This window comes from Elephantulus edwardii, unplaced genomic scaffold (genome assembly GCF_000299155.1).
Source record: "Elephantulus edwardii isolate Elephantulus edwardi_28Jun2011 unplaced genomic scaffold, EleEdw1.0 scaffold00075, whole genome shotgun sequence".
Lineage (NCBI taxonomy): Eukaryota > Metazoa > Chordata > Mammalia > Macroscelidea > Macroscelididae > Elephantulus > Elephantulus edwardii.
The window spans coordinates 6852912-6874907 of record NW_006399825.1 but is presented as its reverse complement, the minus strand read 5'-3'; the positions used below and the strand labels follow the sequence as shown (position 1 = coordinate 6874907).

At 37.6% G+C, this 21996-nt stretch overlaps 1 protein-coding gene across 1 annotated transcript; it reads right to left on the bottom strand.

Moving 5' to 3' along the window:
* Window positions 1-201: 201 nt before the first annotated feature.
* Window positions 202-21520, bottom strand: STRADB (STE20-related kinase adaptor beta). Its single transcript, XM_006889084.1, has 11 exons — window positions 21421-21520; window positions 18856-18936; window positions 14078-14177; window positions 9695-9816; window positions 7286-7394; window positions 6136-6259; window positions 4717-4888; window positions 4304-4408; window positions 3477-3721; window positions 1807-1849; window positions 202-886 (listed from the first exon to the last, which is right to left on the bottom strand). Exons 1-11 carry the CDS (start codon window positions 21430-21432, stop codon window positions 743-745), a joined length of 1257 nt encoding a protein of 418 aa, XP_006889146.1. The 5' UTR covers window positions 21433-21520; the 3' UTR covers window positions 202-742.
* Between the last annotated feature and the right edge of the window lie 476 nt (window positions 21521-21996).

Genomic DNA, 21996 nt, shown 5'->3' with positions numbered 1-21996 from the left:
AAAAGGGATTTCCTTGGCAAAACAAAATAGAATCTGTACTTCATCAAATCACACAGGGAAATAAATGAAAGCATAAATGCAACTGAATAAATCTTTATTAAAGTTCCCACTGAGTGCATGAATTTAGGCTATATAACATACATAGAAAAGTGTGATTTCAAATAGGCCCTTTTTAAAAAAGAAAATGAAAACTTCTCTATGTATTTCAAGTGAATAATGTGAGGCTCAGTTTGATGTTATTATATATATAGTATTAATACAAGAAATGAGAAAATAGAAACATTTTCCCATCCACTAAAGAGGGCACCAAGATAAACTAGCTTATTGGTGTAACAACAGCTGATCAAAAAGGCTAGAGAATTTGGAAGAAAAACATGTACTTGGAAGCACTATCCTCTGAGGTTTCATTCACCTGAAGACAGAAAAATGCTCAAGAAATTAACTGGCTCAGAGTTATAATGAAAAATTGAGGGAAGTAAGTCACAGCTTGGGGGAAAAAATTCCAAGAGTAGAAGACACGAATAATTCAGAAGTGTCCCTAGAGTTGTGACAGCACTCTGAGCTACCCGAGGGGCCTAGAAGCTCATGGCTCCCTGGATAGAAGTGCTTTAAAGTGGTAGGTTCTCCAGTGCGCCAACTGTATTTTCAAGTATAATTCTGGTATTTGTACCTAGTAATACAGAAGAAAAAAGCAGCAAGGAGAGAGTATCAAGTATATAGGACATAAGATGACTTGGCAGTCCTAGAATTCCCAGTTCCAGTCTCTTTCTTCAGGAAAAACACATCCCGGCTCAGTCCAAGGCAACACTGGAGGCACTGCTACCGATGGCTTGTTATAAGCAGGAGGCAGCAGTGAAAGTATCGAATCCTGACTCTGGTCTTTCATCTGTGAAAGAAACTCAAAATGAGGCTATGTGCACATAAGTTCAGTACAGTTGGGTTTTTTTTCAGGTATAAATAATGTTTAAAGTAAATCATGTTTAAAATGCCTTAAGCTGTTATCCAGAAAAATCTCAAAACTATGGTCATCTAAAACAGGAAGAGGTTAAGTCAGATAAGGTGATTTCTACCAGACTTACAGCCTTTTATCATCATTGGCCAATATAGAAAATTCCAATATATCTAAGATTAATCAAAATACAGTGAGGATACTGCAGAGTTTTTTTAAAATACTTTGTTTTACAGAATGGAAATATTTTAGTACGTTTAAAATTGAACAAACTACCAAAAAAGTTTTGCTTTAAACTTAATTTTGCAAGAAAGTTGTGATACTCGCTCCTCACTTATTGGTATGGTTAGGTTTCAAAGACCAAGTGATCCATGTGAAAATCAGTGATTTATGAATGAAAAAGGACAAATGACCACATCAGATCACAGACTATGTAACTGCTTACTTACACAACTGCCAAATTATATCACTACATGTCAAATTTCATTATACAATTGCCAATTTTCATTAACTCATAAGTGCCTAACCACTGAGACTCACAGCTCAGCCAAGACGACACACAGAGCATAAAAGCCAGAGCTGCTCTTGCCTCACAGCTCAGTATCTGTTATTGCCAGATAAACATTATTAATGTGCAAGAGAATCAGTCAAATAGATTTTTTTTACTATGGTTCTAAATGCAAGAAGTCCGATAAGTGGACAGTTATTAAAGGAGGAGTTAGTATATCAAGAATCTTTTTTTTTTTAGTATATCAAGAATCTTGATAATTAGATGAGTTCAGGAAGCCAATATAACTAGGTGATTTTTTAAAATAGTATTTTAAAACATTTAGAAAACAGAAGACAGATTGGTTTACCTGTTTAAAGAATACATGGGATAATAAACTACTTGCTGATGGCCTGAAATTAAAATGAAAAGCATATTTGTACATGTTTGTATATATATGTATACACACACACACACACACACACACACACACACACGACTATGACTCATAGAGACACTATGCACAGTAGCTCTGAACCTTGCTCTATTATGAGCAGTCTCACTGGCTCTGATACACCTACCCTTGTTACCCAGTTATTGTGTCAGTCCGTCTCATCTGAGGTCTTTCTTGCCCTATCCCTCAACTCTTCTAAGCATGATACTCCATCTGACATACTTTGGGCATGTATGTAGCCAGGAGAGAAGGGTATCATATTAGAATATAGTTATTAAATGTCAAACTATTAGAGAATCAACTTTATAGCTATAAAGCCCAGTATTAAAACAAAAAAGAATATGTCAGGAGGCTCAAGTTTCAACTTCAATGCATAGAATTAAATCAGAAAGTATTCTTCAATTAATCCATTACTTATTTTACTTGCTGCAGATGAGTCATTTCCAACTCACAGTGACCCATTATAACGCTCAAAGTCTGCAAACTGATAGAAGCTGCCCATCTTTCTCCTGCAGAGTCATCAGTGGATTCAAACTAAAGATTATGTGCAGCCTCCCTATGTTAGAGAAAACCTTTTAGGTCCACACCACCAGAGCTTCCCTAATTAATCCATACTCAAACATTTATTGGGCACTTATGGTTTATAAGAAACTGTGTTAAACACTAAGAGGCAACTAAAGGAAAAGCGAGACTTGCTGCATTGGGATAATCTACAGAGTACTAAAGAGCAACGATGTCAGTCTAGAGACTTATCTAGGCCGTGGTCTTCACAATTACTTGCTATGCATCACAGAGCTGGACAATGACCAAAGATGACAGAAGATCTGATGCCTTTGAGTTGTGATCCTAGAGAAGAATATATCGCATCGATGGTCAAGAGACCTAACAGGTATGTCCCAGAGAGGGTGAAACCAAGCTGCTCCCTGGAGCAAGGATGAGGCTCCATCTGACATACTTTGGGCATGTAGCCAGGAGAGAAGGGTATCATGCTTAGAAGGGTTGAGGGACAGGGCAAGAAAGAAAGACCTCAGATGAGATGGACTGACACAATAACTGGGGTAACGAGAGTAGGTGTATCAGAGCCGTGAGACTGGCTCATGATAGAGCAAGGTTCAGAGCTATTGTGCATAGTGTCACTATGGGTCATAGTCGAGTCAATGGCACCTAACAACAAAACTACTGTATAACTAAGTCAATGCTGTCAATTTGGAACCAACTCATAGCTGACCCTCCAATGGGTTTTCAGAGGCTTTAAATCACATAGGAGGAGACTGCCCTTCTTTCTTCTGCAGAGTAGATGATTGGATTAGAACTGCCTGTCTTTGGGTTGGCAGCACAACTCTTCACCCACTAGGCTGCCAGAGCTCACTACAGTGATTTATATTATTATAGTAGCAGAAATTTATATTTTTACACTGCTTAGAAGTTTCTACATGTTTTAGAATAATATCATAATGCCCAGTAAGATTTAAGAAGCAAGTGGGATAAATGTGATTGGGCCATGTGCACTTCCTGTCGCCTTAACGAAAAGGTTTTATAAAATAGAGAACATATATGTTTTGTGCTATTTAAAGGCAAAACTTTACCTTTTCTCAGGATCCTGTTGCAAACAGAGTTGCACCAAGCTAAAGAAGGCAGGAGAGAAAGTTTTTGAAGATGGCGTCTGCAGCCTGTCACTGTTCACTGTGCGGGTGCCACTGGACACCAGCACGCTTTCTCCAATCCCAGAGTCTATACCTGATCTGGAATTTTTCATTCTGGATTCTGATTGAGGAAAAATATTGAGATCCAATGGGCTATAAGGAGGACCTTTCAATTTCTGTAACAGCATCTATAAGAAAGAAAAAAAAATTATCTTAAGTGCTTTCAAGACAAAATATAAAAACAGCAAAGACTCCAAGAGTCTATAGCAGAAATTACCTGGAGTGAAAGGAATTTTAGAAAAGAATAAGTAGTTCGGGGATTTTCGTAGCTGCTATGAATTGAGTTGTATTCTCCAAAAAGGTACAGGGTAGTTGGAAACCACAGCCCCTATAAACGTTTGGGAAGCAAGTAGTTAAAGAGATTTTCAGGTAACATGAGGCTTTACTGGAGTGTAGTGGGCTCTAACTGAATTTCAGTGCTGCCCTTTTGAAAGGGAATAATAAACACATGAAGATAACACAGAGGAGAAGAAAATGCCATATGACCTGTAGCTTCAAGCCAAAGAATGCTTGTAGTTACTAGAAACTAGAAGCGGGGCATGCAGGAGTTTCTCTCAAAGCCTCAGAAGGAATCAACACAGCCAACACCTTGAGTTCAGACTCCCAGACTCAAGAACTTATCAGATCATTAATTCTGATTCATTTAGAAGCTATCCAGTTTCTGGCATTTTGTTCCAGCAGCTTTAGGAAACTAATACAGTAGCATTTACCTGAGTTCTGTGCATGTCCTGGAAAGGTACCTGCCCACTGGCTAATTCACACGCTGTAATCCCAACACTATAAATATCTGACTTCACATTATATCCATGTAAATCCTGAAAAGAAACACAATTAATTTGAAGTCCTTTAGTGTAAATAACTCTATACAAACGTTTAAAACATGTACTCTTTTGATAAATGATGGTGAACAACAAAGGGTAAAAAAAGTCCATAAGAGAAGAATCAAGATTTGCCATATATGACAAATATTTTTAAAATCCTAACATAGTGCTTTTGACAAGTAAGAGAAAAATGTCTCACAACAGGTCATTCACCAATCTAAGTCTAAGGACACTACTGTCCTTTAGTCAAACTGAGAAGACACTTGAGACACAAAGACAACCCAATAACGGCCACATCTGACCTGTCTCAGTAGTTCTGGACTCAGCCACGGCTGCACTGACGTGCTGAACTGTGGGAAATCATACACAGCCCTATGCCTCTGTCCATGCTTAACCAAACTATGCAGATGGGACAGGCCAGAGAGGGTCACTAGGCCATCACCAGAAATGAGGATATGGCTGGCTTTAATACTCCTAGAACAAAAAGAAACAATCCTAAATACTAGGAAATTGGCCAATGGTGAAAGAATAAAAATGTAGTCTGAACAAATACGTGTATACTCCTGGAAATGAAATGTTCTTTTTAAAATAGCAGCATACTGCTATATGTGTGGGAAATACCAGGGAATTAAGAAATTCATTCAGCTAAATTAATATACCATGAGAACCTGGAAAAATATAACTGAAGGATACAGGTTAGAATTGATAATATTGTTCCAAATAAGAAACAGAACCAATTATTAATCATACTATTTTAGGACAATCCTACAGGATATCTAAAGAGAAATAAAATTTACTTATGATAACGAATATTTAAAGTATAAGTTCATAACTAAAAGTTAAATGCAACAATGTCCAATAAAAGACAGTCTGTCTAGCATCATTTATAGAAGAGATTTTATATAAAGAATATATTTTGTCAAGCAAATGACAAAAGAGCTTTATTTTATCTAAAACACTGAACCTGGAATCTAACAGTGCTATGGCCACTAGTCTGGGAAACTATAATAAAAAACTGATTAGAACACAGTTTATCAGAAATACTCTGTTAACTAGAATGCTACTAAAAATAACAAAAGGTTTAACAACCAATAACATAGCAAGTTTACTTAAAAGGAACTTAATTAAGCCACAAAAGAGTTCCGTGTATCTTAAGGCAGCTTGTTTTTTAACTTTTAGTCAATTACTTCGACATAATCATTTGATAAAGAAAATTTATATTTCTATTAAATATAAATGCAATTAATTAAAAATTTGTACTTAGTATAATCTCAAGGTACTTTAAATCTCAATATTTAAATAAAGATCGAATTACAATTTATACTTAAAAATATAATGAAAATCTCTTGAAATCAGATAAATGAGACTTTTTTTTTTATTTGCTAACTAGGATCTCATTTCTTACAGTCTCTACCCTGAAGAGGTTATTGCATTTCATTCATCAGACTGAAGGCATGTTCCTGAGGGCAGGCACTACATCCAGCACCTAGCACAGTGCATGGCCTAGAGGAGATATTCTGAATCTTTCTGGTGAATGAATGTGAAACATAAGCAACCATAGCACTTACTGGTCTCTTCCCACCTCAGTCTTCATTTCTGAGTTAGCTATCCTTCCTCTCTGTGAATCTGCTATCCTTCTTCCCTGTGTCTCCCTAAAAAAGTCTAAAAGGATTTCTCCTTCTAAATATCTTTCATTCTGTAAAATACAAATAAGTTAATACCTGTGAATATAGCCATTTTGATGGAGATAGTTCAACCCCCTCACTGCTCCAAAGAGAATGTTTCTTACTAAAGTTTCACTCATCCCTTCAGGAAAGTAAGTCTTCAAGAGGTGACTTGCTGATCCTGAAAAAAATGCTCAAATCTTTAGATGAACATAACAGACTCATTGGATGAACAGAACAAAAAGTAAGTTTTGCTTCCACTATGGTTTAGATGTTCTTTACAACTATAAACACACCAACCCCTGCTACTTTTTGAGATATAATTACTTACACAAAGGCAATTTCCTTCATGAACCTTTAAATTTTTATTATTTTTCTTTCTTTCTTTTTTTATTTTTTATTTATTTATTTTTTCTTTCTTTATTTGGTGTACTGTCAAATTGGATCCAACTGGCACAGGAGGAGTTTGCCCCTCCTCTAGCAAAGCATCTGGTGGATTAGAACCGTGCACCTTTGGAATTGCAGTACAGCTTATTGCCACGAGGCCACAAGAGTTCCCTTAAAAAAAATTTTTTTCCCTAATGCAGCCTTAGAGATTTTAGTAAAGAGAGTTATCAATTGTTAATATTACTTGAAAAAAATACAGCTTATGTGTATCTTTAATTCAGAGTCAATTAATAAAATCCATTTTAAACATCAGAGGTCTAAAATCCTTTAAGTTATTCAGTCTATAAATTTACTGATCACCATTTTGTGCTCAGGATTATGCAACACAAGCACTAGTGGAACCAAATATATACATGATTCCGGCCCTCAAAACCAAGGCCACTAAGGGGGAGGACATAGATGTTTCAATGCAGTAAAATGAATTTATAATACACTTAAACAGAGACTGAGATGGTGTGTGTAGGAGGGGGAAACTACCATTGCCTGAAAAATAAAAGTAGCTTTCAACTGAGACAGAGGATGGAAACGAAAATGTGTAGAGATAGCTTCTGGGGGTGTGGAGAGCAGCAGCGATTTCCTTGGTCAACATACGCATCCTATTTTTGGCAAAGATTAACAATCAACATGATCCAGATATATAATATGACATAAAGAATTGGCTATTATATTTAAAATGAAAAACAATAAAATATAAATTTACAAGCTCACCCTTTTAAGCTATCTAGGCTAAAAATGAGTTATCTAAACACAACATTCTTACCATACGCCATAAATGGAGAAATAACCCAAAGCCAGCTGCCAACAGTGAAAACTGTCCAGTAAGTTGTAATATTGGGATGCCGGAAGAAGTGAGATAGAATCACTGATTTCTAAGGTAGACACAGAAGAGATGAGGCATTTTAAAAACAAACATATTTTCCTCATTTGTGATAAAAGTAATAGCAACAGTGGTAGCTAGTAACTAAGCCCTGTCTTCATGTTTAATTTCTTTAAATCTCACAAGAACGATGAGGCTTCGCCTCACATACTTTGGGCTAGGAGGGACATTTCTTGGAGGGTGACATGATGTTTGAAACGGTGGAAGCTCAGCGAAGGAGAGAAAGACCCTCAACCAGGTGGATTGACACAGTGACTGCCACAATGGGCTCTGACGGGTCAGGAAGTGTGAGGATGGCATCGAATAGTACAGGGTTCAGATCGGTTGTTCACAGGGTCTCTTTGAGTCATACTTGACTCAATGGCACCTAACAACAACAACAACAACAACAACATACATGGTATTATTTATGACCATGTCACAAAATTGGAAACTTACAAGTATGTTAGAACACTTCTCTAAGAGCCTGGACTTAAGAAGTGGAGAAGTGGGCTGTGAACTTTGATTCCAAAGGTCATACTCTTTGAGTATGTTTACACTATAGATAAATTTAAAAATAGATAAAAACAAAGATAAAAGTCATTTCTAATAGGGATAAACACTGTTACATCACAGAGAACCTCTGTTAAAATTCTGGTATTGTTCATTCTAATCTCTCTTCTTCATATATACGTGTGCACAAATAAGTATTCACAAATATGCACAATATTTCTCTATTATTAATAAAGGATTAGTGAAACTGAAAATAGTATTCTTACAATGCAATTCTAGGAAAATTTATCCATTTGGAAGTTAATTTTGTTTAACTGGATGAAAAAACTACTTGCTTTTCCCCCCTACTTATCCAATATGACCATTTGTGATTGTATTGACTTGAGGTGTTGGGAATATCCAGACTAGCATTCTGAAAACGATATTCATTTGATTAATCAAACTCAAATCAAACTCACTGCCATCAAGTCAGTTCTAACTCCCAGCAGTCCTCGATCAGGTTTTTGAGGCCACACGTTCTTCCGGGAGGCGACTGCCCATTTCCACCACAGAGTAGCTGGTGGATCTGAACTGCTGACCTTTAGGTTAGCAGCTCTAAATGCAATGCATTATGCACCAGGGCTCCTTAGTTATCAAGTAATTAAACTCATCGCGCCAAGTCAGAACTGACTCATAGCTGACTCTCCATCAGATTTCTGAGACTGTAAATAGCATAGGAAAAGATGCCTATCTTTCTCCTTCTGGATGTGAACCACCAGAGATACCTCATTTGGGTTAACAGCAAAACATTCTGTAAACTAGGCCAGCAGAGCTCCTTTACTGATTAAATGTTGCTGCTGTTGTTATGTTAACTCTCCAGTGCGCTTTCCGAGGCTGTAAACTGCATGAGAGGGAATGCCCATCTTTCTCATGCGCAGCAGCTGGAATTCCAACACAGCTTTTTAAATTTTTATTTACTTTTCATTTTACATTGGTTCACATACAATGTTGTGCTTCACCCTATCTTTCATTTGCATTGTGTTTCATAAAGGCATTCCTATTATGTGCCATAAAATCATTCACCATTATACTATGTTCATCATTTTACACTGTCTTTCTAGATCCCTGCTGGATCTTTCCCACTTCCCTTACCACCACCCCCCTACCAAATTGTGCAACCCTTTTATTTCCCTCCATGCCCACCCTTCCCCTCTGTTCCCATCCCGTCCCTTCCTTGGGTCCCATACTTGTTTTACTTATTATCCTTCTGTTTTTATATTAAAGTCCTATGCAGTATTTATCCTCATGAGATTGAGTTTCTTCACCATAATGCCCTTTAGTCTCTCCCAAGTTATGTAATAATTTTCAAAATCATTGCTCCTGAGCTATTCTGGTTTTTAACCAGAGCTCTCTAGTTATTAAATGTGTTGTTGTTGTTTACCACTGAGTTGGAACCAACCCATAGCTGACCCTCCGGAAGGTTTTCAGGCACAGTTAATCACACAGGAGGAGATTGCCCATCCTTCTCCAGTTGGTGGACTCAAACTGTGTGCCTTCAGAATTGCAGTACAGCTTCTTGCTACTAAGCCACCAGAGCTCCTAAGTAGGCACCTAAAATTTAGTACACTTGTTGTTTCATTTAATAGATCCAAATTTTCTTTCTGATTCTGTAATTGCAGGTTAATTAGGAGGAAGGAATAGACATTTTGGTAATGGAAAGGATTATGAATTCAGGGGAAACATTTTTAAAGATGTCATTTCTTCAAACAGATGTTACATTAAATAAATACACCATTTTCTTTCTATCTTTTGTATTGTTACCTGTAGAGCTTTTAGACGTTCTTCTGTGCAATCTTCCAGATTTGTAATTTTTACAGTCACCAGTGTTCCTGTAGGAGTATGCCTTGCAAGATGGATAGAAGTCAAGTTGTCAAATCCTCTTCCTGTAAGCAGGACATAAAACTCCTGTTAGCAAGCATAAACAAAAGTACTAATCATTTAGACTTGATCAATATTAAAGACTTCTGCTTTTTAAAAGACATTAAGAAAATAAAAATGCAAGCCACCTACTGGGGAAAAAAATTCCTAATACATTTGACAAAAAACTTCCATATAAAATATACAAAGAACTCTTAAATCTATAATAAGATAACAATTATCTTCAACAAAATAATTGAAAAAATAGGCTGAAGACTGAACACAATCCACAAAAGAAGAGATAGGACTAACCATTAAGTGTATGAAAAAGATCATCAACTATACAGAGAAATACAAGTAAAAGAAAAGTGAGTTATTACTACACTCCTATTTTAATGACTACAGCAGTGACTTGATAAACAAATTGTGATACACTCAAACAGTGGAATACTACTTGGCAACCCACTACTACCCTCCTCCTAGTTCCTGACAACCACTGATCTGATTTTTGTCCTTTGAACTTTGCCTGTGTATTGTATGTTGTTGTTGTTGATTGCCTTCAAGTTGAGCACGACTCACTGAGACCCTATGAACAAAAGGCCTGAAGCCCCTCAACAACTATCAACATTTATCAAAGTTCACAGTGTCTGGTGTAATATATATCAGGTCATTAAAAAAATCCTTTGTTTCTGGTCTCTCACTATGTGTAATGCTTTCAATACTCATCTATGTTGCATATATCCGTAGTTTACTGTTAGTGCTGAATAGCAATCCATTGTATGGATACACAACTTAATCATTCACAAGGTGAGGGACACTTAAGTTTTTTTTTCAGTTTTGATGACCATAAACAAAGCCACCATTAACATGCCCATATAAGGCTTTACATAAATGTGTACATTTTCTTATATGTGTAAGGAAAACCTAATATGATATTACTTCATCATATGGCAAATGTACATTTAATCTTTTAAGAAGTTGCTAAACTATTTTTCAAAGTGGCTAAGGTGAGCTGTATTTCCACAGACAATGTATGGGAGTTGCAACTACTCAATAAACTTCGAAGCATTAAAAATGGTCCGTTTTTAAAATTCAAAATACTAGAGTTCTAGAGTGTTTTGAACACCAATTAGTATTGTTGTTGTTAGGTGTTCCTGAGCCTTCTCTGAGTCAGTGAACTTATGTGGAGCAGCACAAAACACTACCTCATCCTGCGCCATCCTCACCCCTGCTGGAGTTCTTGGAGCTATTGCAGCCACTGGGTCAGCCCATCTCATTGAGGGTCCCCTTTTGTGATGACATTCCTCTGTCAAACATGGTGTCCTTCTCCAGGGATTGGCTCCTCCTAGTAACATGGCCAAAGGAAGCGAAACGAAGTCACACCATCCGGCCTCTGTGGAACATTCTGGAGTTGCATTTTGTCCCAAATAGATTTGTTTGTTCTCTTTCAGTCAATGATATATTCAATCTTCTTCACCAAAACCACAATTCAAAGGCATTCATTCTTCTAAAGTCTTTCTTATTCATTGCCCATTTTTCACATGCATCTGGGGATTAAAACTACCCTGAACCAGTTAATAGCCACCTGTTGTTAAGTGCCATCAAGTCAACAACTCACAGAGGCCCTATGAAAAACAGATCTGAACCCATCTCAATGAGGGTCGTCCTCTCTTTCACTGACTCTTCATCTTTGAAAGCATGGTGTGCCTTTCCAAGGAAGAGCCTGTTCTAGGGACATGCCTGAAGTATGTAAGACAGTGCAAGAGAGGAAGACTGTGGTTGAGATGGAATGACACAGTGGGTAATAAGTTAGGTGTGTCGAAGATAGTGAGACTGTCTCAGGATAGGACAGGGTCCAGGGCTACTGTGCATCAGATCATTATGAGCTGCCGGCAACTTGATAGCACATAACAACAAAAGAGCAATAAGATTAATGTTAGGATGAGTAGAAAGTGGTGGGGAGTCGGGGGGACATGTGTGACCTCATGGGAATTGGTTTTGAGCTGTGGATGTCTTTGCATAATCAATAAAATATAGACAGACATTCTTCTGGTATTCTCTGCTTTCAGTCAGGATCCATTTGACAGCAGCAATGACATCCCTGGTGCCATGGCCTCTTCTAAATTCAGCCTGAACTTCTGGCAGTTCTCTCTCGATGTACTGTTCTAGCCTTCTTTGGATGACCTTCAGTAGTATTTTGCTTGCATGTGATATTAATGATACTGTTTGATAATTTCCCATTCTGTTGGATCACCTTTCTTGGGAATGGGAACAAATATGGATCTTTTCCAGTCAGTCAGCCAAGCAGTTATTCTTCAAATTTCCTGGCATACATTGGTGAAAATATCCAGGACTGTATCTGTTAGTTGAAACATGTCAACTGGTATCCCAGTGATTCCTGGGAACTAGCTTAAATGCCTTTCTTCATTATCAGTGGCTCTTGTTCACATGGTACTTATGTCTTGTTTTGTTTAAAAATTGGTTTTAGTTGACATTTACAGAAAGGATGGATGTTCATTCATTGATTCGTCTCAATGTTGAGATACACAAATGCTATTTCCTTACCATACCCAACCAAATTCAGCCAGTTTTATCCGTGAAATGAAATTAATTTTAAATCCACCCCATCCCTTTTGATGTCAGCTCCACTGCCTTAGAAGGTTAGAAGATAACCTGAACTTCTAACTACACTATATGAAGTCTTTCACAGCCTCCTTTCCATATTTGTCTCCAACTAATGGCCACTCCCTTCCTGTTCCCACCTCAGGTCATAGGAAGTATGTAGTATTCCTTCTCTAAACAGCCATCCTTAATCTAATGATGTAATTTTTTTTAAACTTGTGTTTTGGGCTGATACTATCTCAGAGATGGTCAGGATGGCACAAGATAGGGCAAGGTACAGATCTATTGTTCAAAGGTTGCTGTGAGTTGCAGTCAACTGGATGGCACATAACAAGTATCTGAAACTCCCTTCTAAGTGTGAGGAGTTTACCGCTCTATGGCATTAGAGAAAAACACCAGATTCTTGTTCTTCCTGGCTGGCAAATAAGTTAAGTTTGCCCAAAAGGAGGATGGACTGAGTGATATTAAGCGGCAGTGGCAGCGAAGTGTCTGGTGGTAGGAGTATTCTTCTAGGCTGTTCCTATGCTATGGCCCTGATGGTGCTTCTGAGCCACTCCACCTCTTTCGTCTTCTAAGGCTCTAGCTAAAACTTCTCAGAGATAGCAATATTATTTAAAAAAAAATTCTACTTAACTTAGCAAGGTAAGTTATCATCTGTTATCATCTATACTCTGGCTAGAATGCCTAACAAACTTCTTGTTTTTCAGAATCCAAGTCCTTTCTGCCCTCTTTCCTGACTTGCAGAGTGGAGAGGGATGCTCTTATCTTCTCTATTCCCGTAACACTCAGCACACATTTCTACTCTCACACTCATTAATGTATGCTGTTGTGTGCCATCAAGTCAGAACTGACCCATAGCTTACCCCCATGCAGGTTTTCAGAGGCAGTAAATAACACCAGAAGAGACTGCTCATCTTTCTCCCATGGAGTAGCTGGTAGATTCGAACCACATGCCCTCAGGATTGCAGTATAGCTTCTTACTACTACGACACCAGAGATCCCTCATTAGTGCAGAACAAAGCGATTTATGTGTTCATGTCTGCAAAGATGTGAACTCCATAGGTATTTTAAATGTCCTTCTATCACTAATGCCTAATACAGTGCTGAGCTTTTAGAGTTTAAGAGATTTTTCTGAGTATCCAGAGCAAACATTTGTTTTCTTATATGTAAAGTTACAATAAGTAATCTGTAATCTTAACGGTTCCTTAAAACCTGCTGGAGGGTCAGCTATGGGTCGGTTCTGACTTGATGGTACATAACAACAACAAAAACAACAACAACAACTGTCCCAAAGTCATAAGGCTTTCTACTACAAGCCAGATTTAAATTAAAAAGTAATTTAGTTATACAACGACTTGAAAGATCCACATTTTATTTTTATTCAAATTCGTCATAATTTATCTAAATAAAATGAAAAGATTTCTGCACTAAAAATCATAAATAATGGACATTTAGAATAAGTATTATTACTGTAAAATACTTCTGCAGAAAAGTGAAAACTCAACCTGGGTTACTATTTTAGAACAGACCCAAAATAAATTCAACATTTACTTTTATGCTGCAAATGACAAGGACAAAAACAAAAGAAGTCTGCTGATAAAATAATCTTTTTGTCATCAATTCCTGGCAATGAAAGGCCAATTATGTGACATCCAGGATCGTTACCTATTTCCACTTGAAGTTCATAGTGGGAAACATTAATGGAACTTATGACTTCACTGGCTCCAGCAGATGGAGGTACCAAAGAAAGGGTGGGCTCATCGACCTATAGGTTTTTTAAAAGATAAAAAAAATTATATAAAAAATACACACCCCTTTTATGATTCCCCAACTAAAGATGAAACTCACTGCTTTGAGTCAGTTCCAGCTTATAGCCACCCTGCAGGATAGAGCAGAATTGCCCCCCACAGTTAACCTGGCTGCCAATCTTTAAAGAAGCAGACTGCCTGACAGTTTCAAACCCTCAACTTTCTGATTAGCAAATAAGTACTTTAACCACTGTGCCATGAGGGCTCCTCATGAGTTCCCACCCTACTTCAAAATACAATACAGATAGTGTATTTTCAGACAAGCATTTATTTATTAGGAAAGCATTCAAAGATAGTTTCCAAGATGGTTTTAAGATTGAAAAGGAATTTACTAATGGTTAATGATTGATGCTAGAAAGCCATTAACCTGTCAAGGGCAGAAGGACAGGAAAAGCAATTTACAGGTAGCAAGGAACACTGTCCAATACAATTTCCAGTAAGCATTTTTAAGAAGAGCTAAGAATGCTGAACGCTTGCTCATTATTCAGGGTACTGAGTAAATACATCAAAGAAGAGCTTCAGTGACCTATGAGGAACATTCTAAGCTTATATTCTTGCTTCAAGTGGTTTTACACACTTGCTTTTCTTGAGGAGGTGTTCAAGTTTGAGGAACAATTTCCACACTGCAGCATATTAAGATTGCTAAAGAAATTTTCCACAAAACTAAATAAACCAGATGGGAGCTCAGAAAGAAACAGATTCTAAACCAGTTAACAGTGTGAAACAATACTGCAGACACTTTTATACTACTGAGAATACAATGGCAGTGAATTAAGATGTACAGAGCAGAAAGAAGAGACTTAAATCATCAGTAATATGATAGCCATGAGGAGCTCACCATGGGCACCAGTGCCCCCAAAGGTCACTTAAGAGTTTTTATAGGCACCAACAGGTGGCAGGAATCTTGTTACTGCCTCCAAGGTAGGAAGATGGAAGAAGGGGAAGAAATGGCATTACTAAGTACTAGGAATTGTGCTAACTACTTTTCACATCCTTAGTCCTTTTTAAGGAGAGAGAAAAGGAGTTTCTCTCGGTGAAGGAGCACACATATGTTCCCTAAACATTTAAGAAGGCAGGGGAAAAAAAACATGATCATGAGTCAACAGGAAAGAACTTAAATGGATGATTGCTCAAGAGTCATGAAAGATCATAAAAACTGTACTATAAAATTGAAAACAATCCCAGGAAAGAAAAAAAAAAATCTAAAATCAACTTCTTTGGCACAGGGAGTCTTCGGATAAACTCTGACTTAAAGATCATGTCTCAAAACTAGAAGGAAGAGGACTGTCCACACATTGTTACACTGTACATAGAAAGGCAGTCCAACCTTAGAAGCTTTAAGTACCTTGGCTAAAAAAAAAAAACAAACACAGAACAATCAACCAAAATCAGCTCTTAGGTGGAGAAAATACCCATCAAATTTCCTCAAACATATGTCTTTAAACTTTGATTTGTCTTCCCTGTTCTGATTTCATGATCACTAAGTAGGTGGTCATTTGATGCCAGTGAAGGTCAATTTACAGCAAAAGAAAGTACTGTGATGTGAATTTCAAGTACTTTGATACCTGGCATTAGTTCTCTTTCCATTAGTAATGGATTCTAATTAGGATTTGGTTTCCTGTAGAACCTTCACTGCAGGAAAAGAACAGATTGATGGTGTATTCTGCGGACATGCTATCCTGTGCCATTAAAGGCTTATCCATTAGTATAATGAACTTGCTTCATATGCATCTCATGCTGAGATAGAGACTCACTTTCGGCTTGCTGACAAGAACCAGTTTCTAATGCTGAAAAATCTGAGAAACAGACACCCAGAATCATAGTTCCATAACCAAGGCAGTAAGTGGTGCTTTGGGAGAAATCTTACTGAGCTGAGCTTTACCTTTTTGCTTTGACAGAGCCTTTGTAGCTGTGTGAATTTCTCAACTTTCAGAAATATTGTAGAAAGCATTCCTGCATGAGCAGGATCTAGGACTAAGCGGCTGTTAGGGAACTACTGCAATGCTAAAATGGCATTATTTAAAAGCAGCAGCTCAAGCCTCAATTAGTCTTTTCTAAGATTAATTATACAAAATGGAATTTTCTGTGGATCAGAGGCATTCCCAAACGCAAAACCTGTTAAACTGTTGCTGTTGAGTCAATTCCAATTCAGTAACCTCACAGGCAGAGTCAAACTGCTCCACAGATTTCCAAGGCTTTTCTGTAAATCTCTATGAAAGCTAACTGTCCCATCTTTCTCTTTCAAAGTGGCTGGTGGGTTTGGACCACTGACCTTTTAGTTTACAGTCAAATGCTTTAACTGCCACACTCCCATTAAAGTCACAGAAGCCATAATTCATAACAGAAGTCAAGACTGTCCTCTAAATATGACATTTTAATGTAAAATTCAAGCCTGTCTATAGGGGTCAGGTCAGTGGAGAATTGGTTATCAAAATAAAAGGCAACAAATGGTGTTTAAGTGGCTCGAGGAGAGCCAAGGAAGGGTTCTCTAACCACAACGGCCAGTTTCCAGCCTGGTGTCAACATTCACTACACAACGTCTCCAATTTATTTCTCCACTAGAGACTTCAAATATATTATAATCTGCTGTCCCCTTTTATGATTCTATTTAACTCCAATGACAGATAGACAGGAAAGATTTGGCTCCTTAAAATACAAAATGGATCTACCCGGGAGGTCTCAAGGATTCTAACAAACATGTAGAAATTTCTTGAGCTCTAGATCTCTCTCTTGGTAATAGCATAGAGATATTTCTGAACCCTACCTCAACCCCAAGACTAATACGTGAATGAAAACTAGGGTTGGGCACTATATCCTACCATACCAAAGGACAGACAACTAGAAGAGTCCAGGGCATTAGTGAATGAAAACTAAAGTAATAAGTGTTTGTTCTGTATTGTTGAGTTGGAAGTGATTAACAGATGACCATCTGACGGGTTTTTAGAGGCAGTTAATCACATGGGAAGGGACTGCCCATCTTTCTCCCTCGGAGCAGCTAATGAATTTGAACCACATGTCTTTGGGACTGCAGTGCAGCTTCTTAGACAAGGCCAGGATCAGCTGTTGTTGTTAGGGGCCATCAGGTAAACAACAACTTACATAGCAACACTAACCTTCACCATCCTCACAATCTCTGCTCATTGTTGCAGTCATAAGTAGAATAAACTGGGGTAATTTTATAACAAATAAAACACCTTCAAGGCCAGCTCTATTTTATTATATAAAGGATTAAAGTAAGGGAGAACATCAGCCAAGAATCAGTGACTCCCTAGCATGTTCCTTTAAAAATTACTTCATGATCACGATGGAGGGTTAGCGAATGAGAGGAACTCTCAACGACATGGGCTAACATAGTGACTGCAGCAGTGGGATCAAGTGTGCCAGAGATGACGAAGATGGCTGAGACGGCAGGGTTCAGGTTTGTTGTTTATAGGGTTGCTATGAGTCATACTCAATTCAATGGCACCAAACAACAGTATATATGAGGGATAGTTCAAGTGAGATAAAGATGAATATGGTAGGATGCCTACTTTCATGAGGATCATGTTATAGCTAGAGACATATATCAGTCATTGTGAAAGGATATAAATAATTTAAATGCCCTTTTACTTGGATGTCTAAGATAAGCTGGAACATAATGGAATAAAAGGTACAAAATAAAAGCCTTCACAGACGTGATATGTAAGCCAACTCTTAGAGGACGAAGAAAAATTTAAGAGACAGAAAAGGAAAACAAAATTTCAAGCAGGAGAGATTATGTGCAAAGACTGAGTAGCAAGAAACGAAATAAAAAAGTAGAACCAGAGAAGTGAGAAAAAAATGTTTTAAGTAATTTTGCAGCAATTAATAACAACAACATGCCACATACTAAGCCGTTCAGACTTTATGCCACAGGTTTAAGAACCCGATAGAGATGCTGAAACTAGAAAGTGACATTAGCAGACTTGTATAGATAATGGTGATGAAAACTGATCTGAGAGATAGGGGAAAGCTGTATGTATGTTCAGAGGTTTAGGGGAAATGAGTCTGCTGGCAACAGTCCAGGTGAAAGAAGGTAAGACTTGTATAGCAGCAGGGTCTTGAGAAGGAAGAAATGAATGAACAGCATTTCAAAGACTCCTAAATCTTGGTGTATAATCAGATCTTGGAGTAGAGGCACAGTGAGAGCACCTCAAAATTTACAGTTGTGGTAACAGTAGATGGGTTTTCATTAGTGGAAGCAGTGAATACAATGGGTTGGTATAGTTTACGGAATAAAAATTTTAATCAAATTAAAAAGAAATGCCTTTGAAAAACCCAATGAGAGGTATTCCAGACACATCTGATACCCAGGAAGGAGACTGGGAGAAAAGGCAAAATTTGAAAATCATTACTCCTAATGGTTCCCAGGCTGGACTGAAATAAACCCAGGGAAGCTCCATGAAAATATTAAATAAGAGAAATGAAAGCCATAGGAATACATGAAACGGCTTAGGGGAGGGTGGTGCAGGCAGAAGAGCCAACTGCAGACAGGAGGAGTATAAAGGAAGAAGAAACTGAAAATGACACTACAGAGAAATAAACAAGAGAACCAGGAGTGAATAGCAGTACAGAAAGCAACGGAGCAATGGTAACTGGACAGGACCATTTTCTTACCAAGTATTGATGGATACTGGTATCAGAGCGTTTTTCAGGTCTGAGTGATTCAACTCGTGTTCGTGAAGTGCAGAAACAATCCTGAAAATTCAGAAATGCATAAATGAGACTAAGTCACGGGGTAAGTATGGGAGGTATGTGGACACAAAAAGATCGGGTGACTGGTGTACAGAACAGAGAAATAAATGGCAGCATGCAGGTTCCTGGAATTACTATGCAATGCACTCCAAACAGGGCAGAAGGGAGAAGGAGTTGGGTGTGCATAAGCAAACTTCTTATCTGTCATAATTTTGTTTGATGCTATTTCGGATCTTAGCCCTTTCTCCTCTTTTTTTTGTCCCCAATTTCCCCCTTCTCTTCTTTTAAAGTCACATATCAACTCATTTTTACTGCTGATACTAATTTTTAAACTTCATGTCAACTTTGAGGGTTTTTTCCTGAGTATTTACCTAAATATAAAACTGCCGTACTCATGATAACAATTTTCACCTTGATCCTCACCAATTTTCTTCAGTGCGTCATTGTCGTTGAGTGCCATCAAGCTATGACTCATACTGACTCTATGTTCAACAGAACCAAACACCACCCTCACTGCTCCTGCGCTTGAACCCACTGTCACAGCCACTGGGTCACTTCACTGCACTAGATGTTTTAACCCTTTTCCACTGACCCCCTGCTTTCCCAACATTATATCTTCCTCCAGAGACTCCTGAGAACATATCTGAAGCACAGAAGGCAGTCTTGCCATCCTTACTTCTGAGAGCACTCTGAATGTACTTCTAAGACTGATTCTGACAGTCCGTGGCACAGTCAAACATGCTTCCCCAACATCACCATTCTAAGATACCAATTCGTCTTTGGTTTTCTACATTCACTGCCCAGTTTCATACAACGGCTCAGGTCTGACCTATGTTAGTCCTCAAAGTGACATTTTGCTTTTTAGCACTTTAAAAGGGGTCTCTTTGCAGCAGATTTTCCCATGGAATAATAAGATTTTATTTCTTTACTACTGCTTCCAAGGATATTGATTATGGATCTAAGTAAAATGGAATCCTTGACAACTTTTCTTCATTAATCATGATGTTGCTCATTGATCCAGTTGTGAAGTTATTTGTTTTCTTTATACCGAAATGTAATCGATACTGAAGGTTTTGGGGTTCATCAATAAGCATTTAAGTGCTCTTCACCTTCGGCAACCAAGGTTGTGTCATACGCAGCTAGGCATTCTTAATGAGTCTTCTCCAATCCTAATGTCACATTCTTCTGCATATACTCTAGCTTCTTGGACTATCTGCTTACCATACAGATTGAAAAAGTAGAGTGGAAAGATAAAACGTTGATATACATCTTTCTTGATTTTAAACTGTGGAGTGTCTCCCAAAACATTTAGTATTTGTAAACATTTTGCAACACCTACCTTTATTTTTTTTTTAAATTTCTAACATGGACACCATGGATATATAATAAAGAGCAAACAATATATCTATATGTTATTTTACACACTGATTCAATTGCTATTATTGGCTATTAATTTAAGGCATATGCTTTTAATACTATTTTGGTGCTTCTAGTATGGGAAATTTGTAAAAAGGGACTTCTGGAAAATTTAAAGAAGACTAAACTAATTGGATAGGGGGGCAGCATGCCTAGGTACAGCATATATATGAGAGGAAAAAAGATATAAAGCAATAGAATAATGAGTCTACCAGCAAAGCAAAGGAGAAGCTCTTTTGTTCTTTTTTACTGTTTATCATACTATTGCTTTTGTTAACTGGTTTGCACACAGTAATTCATATATACGGTGTTTCACTCATGTACACTGTGTTTTAGATAACCATTCATATGCATTGCATATTACTAATATTTTATAAAATGACTACTGATCTATGCCTATTATCACCCTTTCTTTTTGGGTCTCCATTGAATCCTTCCTATTGTTCCCCTCCAGTTCACCCACTAAACTCTGCTATCCTAATGGTTTTCCCCTTCCTCACTTTCTGTCCCCTTCCCCCTTTTGGGCATTATATGGACATCTTACTAGTTAGCCTTCTATTTTTACAAAAATGGCCTTATGCCATATTTGTCCTTAAGAGACTGACTTGAGTCCACTCAGCAAAATGTTCTCTTATGTTGTATAGGATTTTACAAAATCACTGTTTTTCAGCCTTGCATAGTATTCCGTTGTATGACTGGACCACAGTTTTTCAATCCATTTGTTTGTTTAATGGGCATTTGGGCTGTTTCCATTTTTTTTTCGTATTGTGAATAACACTGCTATGAACATATATGTACATATCTCTGTTTGTATCTCTGTTCTATTTTTCTTGGGTATATTCCTAGCAGTGGAATAGCTGGGTCATATGATATTTAGCTTTTTAAGGGAGAAGCACTTTTTGAAATAGCAAGTCTCAGTGAGAATTCACTTCTCTTGATATCATGGAGTTCAAAAAACTCCAACTCCGAGAACAAGATTATGCAATCAGAATAAGCCTATTATATGGTTCTGCATTAATATCTAACTATTCCAACACCACAAAAGTATACCCATGCTCACTAAAAACTTACCAATAGAGACATTGAATCACTTTAGTTCATAGAAAGTGGCAAAAATCCATCTATTCCAAAGTAGATCTTTATTTTTCTTTCAAGATGTAGAAACATCCCACTATAAGAAATAAGAACAATACTTAGATTTACATAAAAATTACTTGAAGAACTACTAGCTATAAACAGTAACTTTCACTCTCTGACTCATGGTGGTCCCAGGCACGTCAACGCAGAACCACGCTCTAGAGAATTTTCACTGGTTGATTTGTTGGAAGTTGATGACCAGGTCAGGGTTAGGGTTAGGGTTCTTTGTTCAGAGGCACCTCTGGGTGAATTCAAATGGTCCCTTTTTAAGCTAGCAGCCAAGTACATTAACCATTTTCACTATCTGCCTACTTAATAGTTGGGCAGCTATTCCTTAACATAATAGACACAATTCCTGAAAAGTTTCTTGAGAGAGATTTCTGGCTACTTAATACTTGGGATCTGACATCACAACAGAAGAGCAGAGTGAAGCTGAATGGGAGTTTTGAATGTTTCCAGAGTCTCAATATACTTTTATTTCTCCTTCCCTATACTGTCTATACTGCTTTT

What these genes read in the sequence shown, in the direction of transcription:
- STRADB (XM_006889084.1), bottom strand. An exon ending in AACGTCTAAAAGCTCTACAG is followed by an intron (nt 7,395 to 9,694) that starts GTAACAATACAA and finishes TGTCTACCTTAG; the next exon opens with AAATCAGTGATTCTATCTCA. An exon ending in GTCCAGAACTACTGAGACAG is followed by an intron (nt 4,409 to 4,716) that starts GTCAGATGTGGC and finishes GTTTCTTTTCAG; the next exon opens with GATTTACATGGATATAATGT.